Below are 13,405 nucleotides of genomic sequence, written 5' to 3'. Positions count from 1 at the left end.
GCCGGGGGGGGGGGGCTCTTTTCTCAGGGGTGGGCTTTAAGATGAAGCAGAGAACTTCCCGCCAGTGTGCTTTTTTTTTTTTTTTTTTTGTCCTTTTCGAGACCGGCCGCACCGTGCTCAGCCAGTGAGCGCACCGGTCGTCCCTATATAGGATCCGAACCCACGGCGGGAGCACTGCTGCACTCCCAGCGCCGCACTCTCCCGGGTGCGCCACGGGCTCGGCCCAGCCGACAGTGTGCTTAAAAGGCAAGCTGCATGGGGGCATAGGAAAGGGAAGGATTTGAAGGCCCTAGAGCTGAGTGTGCTTTTCACTTTTTAGGGCAAATACAGGACTCTCAGAGGAGGGAATGCTGGAAAGGAGATGACTTTGAGAGGAGAAATTTGAATTTTTTACCCAGTGCCAGAGGTGCTGGAATAGAGAGGGCATATTGAAAGTGGTGGGGAGACACATGTTAGCCAGATGTGAGGAAGGCCTGTGTGAGTGTGAGAGCAGTCTGAAGACACAGAGCCACATTGAGAGGTGAGCTTGCCGTTGCACGAGGCCCCAGGAGGGCTCAAGGAGCTATTTCTAAAGGAGTGACAAAGAAGGTGAGTCATCACCTGTAGACTCATACTAGAGGGCTGTTAGGATCCTCTAACACAGAGATTCTGATTTGCTTGACATGAAATGTGACGTCCTTAGCCTGATGTCATTGTTTTTGTCAAGAGTTCTATTCCTAGAGGCACGACGGATGAAGAGGCTCTTGGAGGATTGATGGCAGAGTGATGCCATCAGCAGCTTTGCTGCCTGAATTGTCACCCCCCTCTGCTTGGGCAGTCTCTGAGCTGTGGGCAAGCTTGGGTGACTATACCAGGTACAGGTGGGCTTGGGCAGAGGCGCTCACCAGAGCCTTGCTTAGGAGAGTGAGTGCTGGTGGGAGAGCAACCCACCTGCAGGGCCGCTCTGTCACTGTAGGGGAACATGGCTTCCCAGGGGTGGGTCTCTGGGCTGCAGGCTGACCATCTATTGACTTGGGGCCGAGCGGTACTTGAGGGGCAGTGAGTTGGGCCACCTTGTAGTTCTGATAGCCCTGTAGTGGGATGAGTGCCCAGAGCCAGAGTTGACATGTACATTGCCATCACAGTTCATCCCCTGGTCCTCTCTTTGCCTCACTTTCCCCCATTTATTTATTTATTTGTTTTGGTGGCTGGCTGGTACACGGATTTGAACCCTTGGCCTTGATGTTATCAGCACCACGCTCTAACTGGGTGAGCTGTTCCCCACTTCTTAAAATGCCTCTACCATATGCCCTAGCATGTTGAAGATAAAATGAGGTGCAAAGGATGTGCATGTCTTGGTGCTCTCTAAGTGATGGGGTCAGTGCCTATGGGACTTGGTCACGCTGCCTGGTTCATGTTCTCTGACTCTTCTGTCTCCTTCCCTGCTCTTCATCTGCCCCTGTGTGTCACAGGGAGCAGCCAGGCGATCGGGGATAGGACCTTACCCCAGAGCCACAGGGAGGACTGCCTAAGGGACATGGGAAAGCCGGACACCAGATGTGTGTGCCGCGGGCGGGGTGGAATGCAGGCAGACAGGTAGCATGTTTCCTAGCTTGTGCTTGGATTCTGCGGGATGCTTTAATTGCTTTGCTTTTCTAGTGTAGATAGGGGCTGTGATGGACCCTTCAGCTTACGTCTTTTCTCTTGCTGCCCCCTGCTACCAGAGTCAGAGGCTTTCCCACATCTGTCTCAATAACTGACAGCACAAGAAAACACAGATTGGTTTAGAATTCTTTGCTGTGAAGCATCCCTAAGCTTTTCTTCCTTGCCTGCATGCTGGTGGCTGCTGGATGTCAAGTCCTAGAAGACACTGTCTGTATGCAAGGTTCCCCTGAGGATGAGCAAATGTCCCCATATCTGTCTAGGAAGGATCCTTCGAGACAGGCTATCCCCACCCACCTCACCAAAGCTCCAGGTGTTCGACAGATTAAATCTCCTTCCTTCACTGCAGGAGCTGATACCCTCAGGCCAGATCCCTGACTGGTCAGTGGGAGATGGCATGGTGTGGGCCACTGGGTGTGGGCAGTAGGCCCCTAATTGGTCACTGTGGTTGAACACCTGCCCTTGGAGACCTCTTGCAGGAAGGCGGGGTGGTCTCTTGGAGGAGGAGGGGAGTGCAGGAGGTAGGCTCTGAGTAGGGAGGAGCAGCAGCCCCTCATAGGCCACCACTGGGCTCCCTAGACTCTGTCCTCTAGCCATTCCTCTGTCGCTGCTGCCCTGGTTACACACTCCCCAAAGAGCAGTGCCCGCAGCCCTTGAGGCTCTCCAGCAAGGGGGGTGGATCATAGCTTGTGCTCAGAGCCATGACTGGCGCGCCAGCTGTCCCCATCCTCCTGCTCTTTTCATTGTTTGTCTCTACCTGAATAACACTGTGCTGTTACAGGCTCTGTCACTTCTGGGCCCTCGAGTTCCTCTGGGAGCCACCAGGCTATTGTCTCTCCTACATTCTGACCTCTTTAGATCCACTCATGGCTTCCCACGCTCATCCCACTCTTGCCCCCCTTAGATGGAAGCCGACTCTCAGTGGATGGGACAGTTAGTGGTGGCCTGGTCCAACCTTCCCCTCTGGCCATGCCTCTCCAAGCTCGCCTTCCCCGGTCAGTCCTCCCATCTCACAAGGTCACGCTTCTCCTTCATGTCTGACGTGCCTTGGTTTGTCTGTCTCCCAATGCACATACACACGTAGTGCCCAGAATTGAGCTCTGCTCCAGTGTGGCCCAGCCATTTTGGAACAGAGGCTAAGTCACCTTCATCTCTTCACTCATCCTGCCATCCCATGTTGACCAAGTGTTGACCCTGAGGCGAGCCCTGTGTGGCCAGCATTCCAAGAACACAGATGTCTGGGGACAAAGGCCAGAGTGTGGGTGAGATGCTAACAGCCAGTGGGGCTCCAAACTGCATCAGAAATTAGAATGCGGGCTAGCCCATGGCTCACTCGGGAGAGTGTGGTGCTGATAACATCAAGGCCATGGGTTCGGATCCCATATAGGGATGGTCAGTTCGCTCACTTGGGAGAGCGTGGTGCTGACAACACCAAGTCAAGTGTTAAGATCCCCTTACCAGTCATCTTTTTTTTTAAAAAAAAAAAAAAAGAAAGAAATTAGAATGAGAGGAAGTTTAAAAAATAAATAAAAAAGAGCCAGATTGGGCCCTTAAGAAACCACTTGGCCTCAGCAGAACCCTTGAATGGAGATAAAAGTGATCTCTCTGCAGCAGGATTCTAAATCCAGAACCTTTTAGGGCTGCTCCAGGACATTTGTTAAAAGTAGACATTACTAGGTTGCTGGCACAGGCTGTTGATATGCTCCTGATTCCAAACTGAGCAAACAGCATCCTTCTTGACTCTTGTAGCCTCTCTCTCCTGTCCCTCTCCTTCACTCTGTGGGCTCTGGGCAGGGACAAGTGGGGGCAGAAGATTTCATTTTGTTATTTATTTCAAGCTTCAGAATGCAGCTTTACTCACCTTTAAGTTTTCACGCCTTTTCTCGTTTTATTTTTATCTTTATTCTCTGCCTCCTTTTAAAGCTCCATTCTCTTCCTTCTTTTTCCCCCCTCAGACTCTCTCCCCCCACATCCTTCTCTTTTCTGCTGCTCGTCCCTCACCCACCCCCTGCTGGGTACCAGGGTGGTGGATTCTGTCTGGTCCAAAAGCCCAGGCACCAGGATGATAGGTATCTTGACCAGAGGAGGGGTGCAGGCTCCACTGCCACATAGCGTCTGATTCTGCTGAATTTTTCAAAATGCTTATCCTCGTTGGCAGCGTCAGAGTGTGCTGTTCCTGTTGTCATACTGATAGTTCTGCTCTCTTGAATAAGCCCAAAGCACCATTTCCCAGAAATTCCTCTGTGCCCTTTTCTGTGCTTTCGTTCAGGCCCACGTAAGTACAGAAAGGAGGCCTTTGAGGGTGGGAATACTGGGTCTGAAAATACATCTCGAGGCAAAGCTGAAGGAAGAACTGAGTCATGGTAGCAAAGCCCAGGCTTCTCTCTTGCCTTTCTTCCCCCAGCAGCTCTGTGGTGGGGCTCCCTTCTCTGCCAGAGAACCTTCCCCAGAGTAGTCATGGGCTGAATGAAGAACCCATAGGGCTCAAGAGGCCAGCTTCGATGTTAGATGCTATGCTGTGTGCCTTACACGCATCCAAGTCAGGAAAGAAGATGGGGAGCTGTGCTCTTAGAATCCAGGACTTTAGAACTGGAAGGGACTTAGAATTAATTGCATTCGCCCTTTCATGTTACAAACAAGGAGGCTGTGTCTTCTCTAAGGTCACACAGAGGAGGTGAAGCTAGAATGCAGGTCATTAGGCTTGCAGTCTAACACTCTAACCTATCACCCAGATGCCATCCAGAAGAGACCCTGGGCCTTTCTGTCCCAGCCTCACTTGAGAGCGGTCAGACCTGCCTGCCAAAAGAAGTCTAGGGCAACCCTGTGAGCTGGGTTTGTTGTCAAAAAGAAGCAGCTTCCTCCTCTCTCTGCAGCCTAGGCCAGAGAGTTGGCTCCATCCTTTGTTCCCTTAGTTCTTGGGCAAAGTGAGATCACTGGTAGTGGCTTGGTTAATGTTCTTGCCAGGTCCTGGAGAGGTGAGTCTTCTGAGCTGGACTGGAAAGCCTTTTCTGTTTTGGGGCCTCTCCCTCTGAAGAGAGTTGGACTCTATTGCTGAGGAGTGGCTTTGGCCCAGCAGAAATGGGGGATGAGGAGGGCAAAGTTGGTAAGTAAGTGCTCATGGAATAGGTCTCTCCCTTCTCCTCCTCTTAGCTTCCCTGCTGTTACCACATCAGGAGTTAGTACCCTATGTGCAAGGGGACAAGGATTCCTTGGGGGCTATGGACTCAGGAGAAAGGCAGACAACTTGATGGTCAGATCAGAGTGGAGGTGGTGCCCTTCCTCCCATGCCTCTTCTTGTCCTCCTCTCAGGGCAGGGCCCAATCCCTCACCCACACAGCTCCAGAAATTTGTGGAAAGGAAAGTGTTGCTGTCACCCTGGGTACCAATTGAAGCTGTCCTCTGATCCAGAGCAGGGGGAGACCTGAGCGTCTGGAGACAAAGCCAACTGACATCTGAACATTTCTTTCCATGCCCCATGCTCCGTGTCAGCCCAGAAGCAGGTGGAAGTCTCTGGGATACTGACCAGGTGATACTTGGGGCCTGTTCCATATGTCAGCCACCTGAGGTCTGAGTGTGTCTCCTGGTCCAGCTTCAGGTATACTGAGGCAAGAGTTCTGTCCTTCAGGGCTGGCCCAGTGGCGCACTGCTACAGTGCGCCGCTTGGGAAGCGCGGCAGCGCTCCCGCCGAGGGTTCGGATCCCACATACAGACCGGCCGCTCACTGGCCGAGCGAGGTACGGGGGCAACACCGAGGGTTGCGATCCCGTTGCCGGTCCCGGTCCGGTATGGGCGCGACACTGAGGGTTGCGATCCTTTGCCGGTCACGAAAAAAGACAAAAAAAAAGGAAAAAAAAAAAAAAATTTAGGGGCCGGCCCGTGGCTCACTCGGGAGAGTGCGGTGCTGATAACACCAAGGCCCCGGGTTCGGATCCCACATAGGGATGGCCGGTTCGCTCACTGGCTGAGCGTGGTGCTGACAACACCAAGTCAAGGGTTAAGATCCCCTTACCGGTCATCTTTTAAAAAAAAAAAAAAAAAGAGTTCTGTCCTTCACCCAGAGCAAAAAGTTAGAACTGTGGAAACTGAAGGGCATGACTGTTCATCATTTTTCTTTTTCTTGTGCCCAGAATTCTTCCCAGTCAGTCAGTCATAGGCTGACGGACATACTTACATGGCTCCACGGGTCGGAGCCTGTTGGGGAAGCAGCTGGGTTGGGCTGTGGGTGTTGAATGCTTTCTTGGGAGGTGTTGAATTGGACTTGGGGTCAGAAGCATGGCTGTGGGTGAGGGTAGGAAACCTTACTTTTCTGAGGACTGTTGGAGACCTCCGTAGGGCTGCCAGGGGCTGCTGTGCTGGAGGTCAGCCTAAGCTTGCCTTTCTGTCAGTGGGCTAGATGAGGACCACCTCCCTGTGTTTGGCCTGCCTGACTATCGTCTGCAAATTCATTAGTGCACGAGGGTCAGACTGGGTGCCATTGGCATAGCCTGGTTCTCAGGTCAGGAGACTTGAGTCACAGCTTGGGGGACCCTCCTGGTCCAGCTGCTCACAGCTCCTCAAAGATGGGGAGAGCTGGGGCCTGCCAGAAAGGGCTGGGCTGGCCCTCAGACAAATGAGTCCATTGGCATTCTGCACACAGCCGCATGTCCACGGTAATTGGAGTGGCGAGAGTCTAGGTGAGCAGGAGGGGCGGATCGATCTTGCTCACTTTGGCACTAACAGGCTGGCCGCTCTGTGAGCAGCAGGGGTTGATGCTTGGTGTGAGCCTGTGCCACTCCGGAGATGGAGATGCTTAAGCCCATGGGGTGGTCTGGTGGGAGACCCCTCCCTCCAAGACTGCATTGGACTGGTTTGGAGCAGCAGGGGGCCATGGTCTGGCTGGGTGTGGATGTGAAGTGGGGAAGCCTTCCATCCCTCCATGTTCATGTTCCTGCCTCTGCGTCCAGCTTTACCACTCTGTCCTCTGCAGAGGATCTGCCCCTCTTCTGTCTTGGCTGGACCAAGTGGCATGGGCAGAATTGTTGTCCCAGTCTGTTTGGGCTAGCCTGAGCTGCAAGCCCTGTCTTGGGGCTGTCCCACCAGTAGGCCAGGCTGAGCTGCAGTGTGTTCCCCAGTGAGTTTTCCTTTTTTTTGGAGACTGTAGAAAGTTGGAGGGCAGCACAGGTGTTCCCCTGACCTAGTCTGTTCAGCTCTAGGTTTGCCATGTCCATCAGGGGCCCTGTTAGGCTTGCTTCTTTCCACCTCTCAAGTGAGTGACAGGGCTGCAGTGAGTGTCCGTGGACTGGAGTAGCTGGCCCCTAACAGTGGCTCCTTGTGGGAAAATAGCCTAAATGATTCATTTTCAAGAATCACTTAACAAGGGTTGCTTGACTAACTTGTGGTGTGATAACCCCTGCAAGTACACTTTCCCGAGGGTGACTTCTCAAGATGGGAGCTGGTACCTTGTTCTTTTTACTTCCTGGTTTTTCTTCCTCCTCAGGACTTCTGGTGGGCCTTTTTTACGGGCTTGTCCTGAGTCCATCCCTTTCTTCCAGAGGGAAAGGGACAATAAATGCCTTATAAGGAAGTAATAAAATTTAGACAATGTTTGGGAAGATTGTGCACCCCATAGTACTCAGCCAATGAGGAACTGTGGGAGGGACTTGCGCAGTAGGGAACAAATTGCTTGATGTAACTGTTTCGGGCATGCCTGTCCCATTCACAGACACCTGGACCTTGCAAGATCATTATTAAAATCTCACTTTGCTGTACCCCGTGTCTCTGTGTCCATCCTTTAGCATTGGACGGGTGAGGGCATTTCTCACACTTCTTGTGTTCAGATGGCTGCAGCAAGTTATGGGGCTTTCTTGAGCTGTGAGCCAAAGGCTATTGTGGCACCTGTCTAGTAGGAGGTGCCCACCTGCCTATGTAGGAGGGCTCTTGCTCCCTGCACTCCCTCACTGCTCTGGACAGCAAGCTCTCTGTGGGCCTCCCTTGCCCACATGTTCCTGAGGCCCTGACTTTCCTCCTCCTGAAAGCCAGCATCTCCCTAGTAATCACTGGGAGCTGGTCCACTGGTGAGGACAGCCCTGTTAGGTGGCTACTTGGAAATGTAATTTCCCTGTCACTTCCAGTTCAGCTCAGTAAAAGTTGAGATTTGCCTTCCAAAGGGCAGGTGAGGACAGCAACCACAAGTAGCCCCAACCCTTCCTCAGACTCCAGATGAGTGTTCTCCCTGCCTCACCCCTGTGCAGCAGTGGGGAAGGGGCTGGGTAAGAGTTGAAGGTCAAGGGAGCCAGACTGGGATAGTGATAGTGGGTACAGGTGTCTGCTAAATGGCCATGTAGCTACCCCGAATGTGAGGTCCCATAGATTTTCCTGAGCCCCATGGAGAGCATGTTCAGGGGTTCCCCAAGGTGAAGGGTACCATGGGGTAGAACAGTCAGACTTCACTCAGCAGGAAGGCAAGTGATCATGCCCCTGGCATCCCAGCCAAGCTATCTGCAGCAGGCTCAAGGAAGGTCCTAACTGCCCACCCTTTGGGCAGCATCAAAGCTCATGCCAGAAGTGCTCCCAGGAGATGCAGGGACCAAGAGCCTGCTGCCCTCCAGCAGAGGGGCTCAAGGGTCCAGGGCTACCAGGCTCCACCTGGCTGAGCCCCACAGTTAAAAGCAGCTCCAGGAAAGGGCACCCATCAGGCAGCATCTATGGGTTGTTTACTGGCATCGTACCTACTGAGCACCTCCTCTAAGTGCTGTGTCAGGTACTGGGGTTCATCCAGCTCAGCACAGTCTAATGGGAATAATGAACTTGAAGTCACAGTCTTAAAGCTACAGCAGGAATAATTGCTGTAAGCATGGGGGTTAGAAGGAATCTGAGCAAATGTCTTTTACTCTGAGAACCTAAGAATTCAGCCAGGTGAAGATGGAGCCATGCAGGTTGAGGCTCTGAGAAGACAGCTGCTTGGTATGTGGCTGAGATGAGGTCACATCTTTGTGGAGTTCCTTCCTGGGAACAGAAAGTACTAAAATGAAGGTGGCATATAGCACTGCCTGGAGCCTTTCATGGCTTGGAGAAATCATGCAGACTGGAGAGTGCCCCTGAGAAGAGTCCTGTCCTGGTCCTTGCCTGGCCCTAGTAGCCCCTGACCTCAGCAGACTGAGAAATCTAGTGGTCTTGAATTGTTTTCTTTTTTTCCTTATGTCTGCAAGGCTGAGGGTGAGACTGAGACAGGGAATGCAGTGGTCTCCCACCACAGCTTTGACAGTTGGAGGGAGATTGGACCCTCTCTTTAAGGACTAGGAACTTTCCCTCTTAGTGGCCCAGTCTGGGTACCCAGGGATTGGAGCTTAGGTCTGACTCAGGATGTGGTGGGAAAGTTTGAGACATTTTCTTTAAGTCTTCCTGAGTTATGGTGGTCCTGGGATAGGTTGGGGGAGTTTTGGCAGGGGTCACCTCCCTGAGCCAGGCTTTGGATGCAGGGTACCTTAGAAGTTTGTTCCCTGTAGGTTCTTTTCCTCCTTGTTAGACTCCTCATCACCCAGAGAGCAGCTCCAGCTCAGCAGCCTGGGCCAGTGTTGGATGGGTTGGGGAGACCTAGAATGCTCCATGGGAGGAGGGGGCACTGCCTTTCTCTAGGTGAAGTGCAGGGATGCTGGGCAGGTCCAAGTACTGTGATGATGGCATCATCCAGATGGGGGGCAGTGTTGAGTGCTGTTGATCTAATGCTTGTCCTTGGCCTCTAGCCCTGGCCCAGTGTGTCCAACCTGGCCAAGGACTTCATTGACCGCCTGCTGACAGTGGACCCTGGAGCCCGTATGACTGCACTGCAGGCCCTGAGGCACCCGTGGGTGGTGAGCATGGCAGCCTCTTCATCCATGAAGAATCTTCACCGCTCCATCTCCCAGAACCTGCTCAAACGCGCCTCCTCGCGCTGCCAGAGCACCAAATCTGCCCAGTCCACACGTTCCAGCCGCTCCACACGCTCCAACAAGTCGCGCCGTGTGCGGGAGCGCGAGCTGCGGGAGCTCAACCTGCGCTACCAACAGCATTACAATGGCTGAGCCACTGGCTGTGGTACAGACATGGCACGGTCGCAGCCTGGCCACGCATTGCTATGCCATCTGGGCCCAGCACCCTCTTTGGAGATAGGCCAATACAGCTGGCGGTAGGTGGAGAATGTCTTGCCCCAGTCCCTTCTCTGTGCCTTCAGCAGCCCCCATCCTCACCATGGGCCGGCGCCTGGTGTGACAGAGTGGTGGCCATGCGCCCCCCTCTCCCCCGCCGAACTGGGAGCCTCACCTGGCACCGATATCCCTTTTGGTGGGCAACTGCTCTGATATGAGTTGGGGAAAGGGATAGGACCTGGCCTTCACTGTCTCCCTCACTCTTTGGCTCTTCTCCAGACCAAAGGGGCCTTTAGTGCTGGGTGGAGGGTGTCCTATGGCCCCAGGACCCTTTGGGACAATTACTCCTGGAATTCCTTTTCCTCCACAGAGCCTTCCTCCCTGGCTTCCACATTCTGTGGCATCCTGATCCTCAAGACTATGCTCCAGTGGGGTGCCCAGGTAGGCACAAAGCTTGTGCCTTGATGGAGCCTCAGCCCCTGGCTAGATCCAAACAGTCCCCTACCTCCCAACTAAGATCTGTTTTCCTTCATGGCACCCCAAGGGACCTCTCCTGGCCCCAGGACTCTCCAGGACCTCTGGTGGTAGGGCCATGGCATGGACCCTAGCCCTTCTGGACTCTGTGGTCATGCTGGTGGTAGGATTGCCCCAGGCTCCCACCACACTCTATGAGGGGGTGCCTGCCCACCAGCCCACAACCCTCAGTGCCTTCTTTGCAGACCTCACCATTACCTCCCTTGCCTCCTTGGATGCCCATTCCATTCCCCAGGTGCCTCCTTCCCAACTGTGGGGCGTCAAAGGGAGCCCCACTGCTGCTACCTGGGGGCTGGGGGTACCTGGGCCAAGGCAGAGGGCAGGGGGTTCCCCACCAGATTCCATTGTCAGCCCTGGTTGATGCTTCAGTACTGCCCACTGCCCCTCCTCTTCAGGCTCCACTGTTCCCTCCTCTGCAGCTGCATCAGGGCGCCATCTGGTGTCTGGCACGGGTATGAGCAGCCTGGAGTGATCGCTGCACACCCATCCTGTACTCCCATAGTCCTCCAAGAGGTGGTGGGAAGGAAGGAGTTGCTGGGGGGCAGAGGGGGTGGTCCTGGGCTGCTCATCTCTTCCCATCTGCTGAGCTTCTGCGCACATCTCCCTGGAACTTTTTGTTGTTGTTGTTGTTGTCTGGACGGTTGAGGGTCTGAACCCTTGACCTTGGTGTTATCAGCACTATGCTTTCTCCCTGGAACTTAGCCATACTGTGTGACCTGCCTCTGAACCTGGGTGCCTGGGACACTGGCCTTCTCACAGCTGGCCTTGCCCTGGCCACCCTGTGCCTGCTTCCTTTCACAGCATTAACCTTCCAGTCTGGGCCCCACTGAGTCAGGCTGGAGAGAGCCCCTGTGGGAGGTGGGTGGGGTTGGGTGGCTGCTTTTCCAGAGGCCTGAGCCAAAACTGTCCCCACGTCTGTCCTTGTGTCTTCCCCCTACCACAAACCAGGCTGGAACCCAAGTCTCCTCCCTCCACAGCTGCTTTCAGTGGGTGGGAAGGGGCGAGGGGCCAGCTTTGGCCTTAGCTAGGCTGCAGGGCCTCTGCCAGCATGGAGAGTTTAGCCCGCACTCAGCTCCTCCCAGTGGGCAGTCTTGGGTCAGGCCCTCCTCTTTCTGCATGTGCCACCTCCAGTGGAAAACCAAACCAAAGAGACCACTCTGTGCCAAGTTGACTGTGCCTTAAACATACTTTCCTTCCATCCCCACTACTCCCTGGGCAGGAGGCAGCGGAGAGCCTGAGTCCCATAGCCTCAGAATTTCTCCCTAATTCCCTAAGTGTCTCTGGGGCCTGAAGCCCCGACAATTTATTTCCTCTTTTGCCCAGGGCGGGCCTGGTCCTGGGAGTAAGACAGAGGGTGTTTGGAGACTTGGGCCTTTGATAGGCCCACCTGGGCCTTCATGCTATGGACCCTGGATGGAGAATGTGCAGTTATTTATTTTGTGTACTCAGTTTGTAAATGTATCATCTGTATTCAATAAACAGGCTGCCCTCCCCAGGGAAGGTTGCCCATTCATTCTGATAGTCCTGGATTCTTGCTGTAAACCAAAGGGTTGCCTCAGAGTAGGAAGGGTGGGGTGCCCCAGCCTGGGCATGACTATTCTAGGAATATCCTGACTCCTCAGCCCCTTCTGTGCCAGAAGACAAAGTCCACTTGAGGAGTAGGATCCTTAAGAGCCCCTCCTTTCCTCTGAGCCAGGAGGGCAGACAAGAAACACGAGAGGACAGAGCCTGGGGTCTTTACTGGGTTAAGATGGGGAGAGGAGCCTGTGTGGGCTCAGTTATAGTCTATGACCTGGTTGATCCAGGTGCTGAACTTGCTGACCCTAGTGTACATGGCAGGTGTGTGCACATTGTATTTTTTGGTGCCCGAGGAGGCAACATCAGTAAACACCCATGTGTTCCCCTTCTGGCAGACAAGAGGGCCTCCAGAGTCACCCTGAGAAGGGAGAAGAGGGGAGAAGTCACTATAGGGGGCTGGGGAAGTGTGCCATAGAACAGTGCAGAGGACAGGGTACCACTGCTCACCTGGCATTAAGAGGCACCTGAGCCACCTGCACAGATCATGGAGTCAGTGATGCGTGAACTCCAGTACTGCTGACAACTGTCTTACAGTGACCAGGGGCAGAGCCACCTGCTGCAGACTTGCTGGCGTCACATTGTCTGTGGGCCGGGAGGAAGTGGTCAGGCTGGCTGAAGATGCTGACCCCCACTCCAGCCCTCCCACCCAGATCTTTGGGCCAAGTTCCTACCCATGCCACTGAGGCGGCCCCAGCCAGTGGCGGCACACGTGAGGGCTGCAGACAGCACCTTGTTTGAGGAAGCTAGGCACACTGGTGAGATGCATGTTGTGTAGTGGGCTGGTGAGGTGAGCTTTAGTAGCATCAGGTCATTGTTCATAGTGGTGAAATTCCAGTTAGGGTGCGTAATGACCTGTGGTGCCAGGAAAGGGCCATGTGGGTGGGCACAGGCACTTGGGTTGAGGGGTGCTGAGGGGGGTAGGCCAGGGCATGCCCTGAATTCCTTATTCCCAGAGCATACCCTGAATTTCTTATTCCCAGAGCATACCCACTGGCACTGCCCACTCTTCCTTCCCATGTCCACAGCCCACACACTCACCTGCAAGATGGACAAAACCTGCACGGGCTTGGCACTGGAGGACTGGTCATACTCGCCCAGGACAACAAAGTGGTGGCCAGGGCTGCAGTGAGAGTGGGGTTGGGCAGAGCAAGAGAGGGACATCCAGGGGAAGGAGGTAGGAAGACGTGGGCTGAGGCAGGGCAGATGGAGTGCAAGTGCTCACCTGACATCAAAGCGGGCAGCTGTGACCACCCAGGACTGGCTGAGAGAACCACCGCTGAAGTAGAAGCCACTGCTGTCCTGAGGTCAGGGGTTGGGGGGATGCTCAGGCTCTGCCTAGGCATGAAGCACCTGGGACCCTGACTCACCCCTAGGGTGCGTGTTACCTGCAGGGACACCTGCCAAGGCCAGGAGACTGGCACTGTGTTCTCCCCATTGATGATCCTCTGGCTGAAGCTCAGTGCTGGTTTGATGACAGGAATGCTGCAGCCTGGCCATTGGTGGGTGAGGACCTGCTTCCTACAACCCCGCCCACCTTCCCCCACCTCCGT

The 13,405-nt window shown here is 54.2% G+C and overlaps 2 protein-coding genes across 2 annotated transcripts in view; one reads left to right on the top strand and one right to left on the bottom strand.

Moving 5' to 3' along the window:
- Positions 1-11,798, top strand: part of PSKH1 (protein serine kinase H1) — a 20,543-nt gene extending 8,745 nt beyond the window's left edge. The window contains exon 2 of the mRNA XM_008567340.1: positions 9,363-11,798. Coding sequence (XP_008565562.1) covers positions 9,363-9,680 — 318 coding nt within the window. The 3' untranslated portion in view covers positions 9,681-11,798. The remainder of the gene's footprint in view (positions 1-9,362) is intronic.
- A 253-nt stretch (positions 11,799-12,051) lies between these two features.
- The window catches only part of CTRL (chymotrypsin-like), a 3,008-nt gene continuing 1,654 nt past the window's right edge, over positions 12,052-13,405 (bottom strand). Inside the window, 7 exon segments of the mRNA XM_008567249.1 lie at positions 12,052-12,213; positions 12,303-12,377; positions 12,379-12,437; positions 12,527-12,707; positions 12,894-12,975; positions 13,078-13,154; positions 13,241-13,344. Coding sequence (XP_008565471.1) covers positions 12,052-12,213; positions 12,303-12,377; positions 12,379-12,437; positions 12,527-12,707; positions 12,894-12,975; positions 13,078-13,154; positions 13,241-13,344 — 740 coding nt within the window.

The sequence above is a fragment of the Galeopterus variegatus genome, unplaced genomic scaffold (genome assembly GCF_000696425.1).
Source record: "Galeopterus variegatus unplaced genomic scaffold, G_variegatus-3.0.2 Scaffold18, whole genome shotgun sequence".
Classification (NCBI taxonomy): Eukaryota; Metazoa; Chordata; class Mammalia; order Dermoptera; family Cynocephalidae; genus Galeopterus; species Galeopterus variegatus.
Note: the sequence above shows the minus strand (reverse complement) of the source record. Positions and strands in the feature narration are given on the sequence as shown.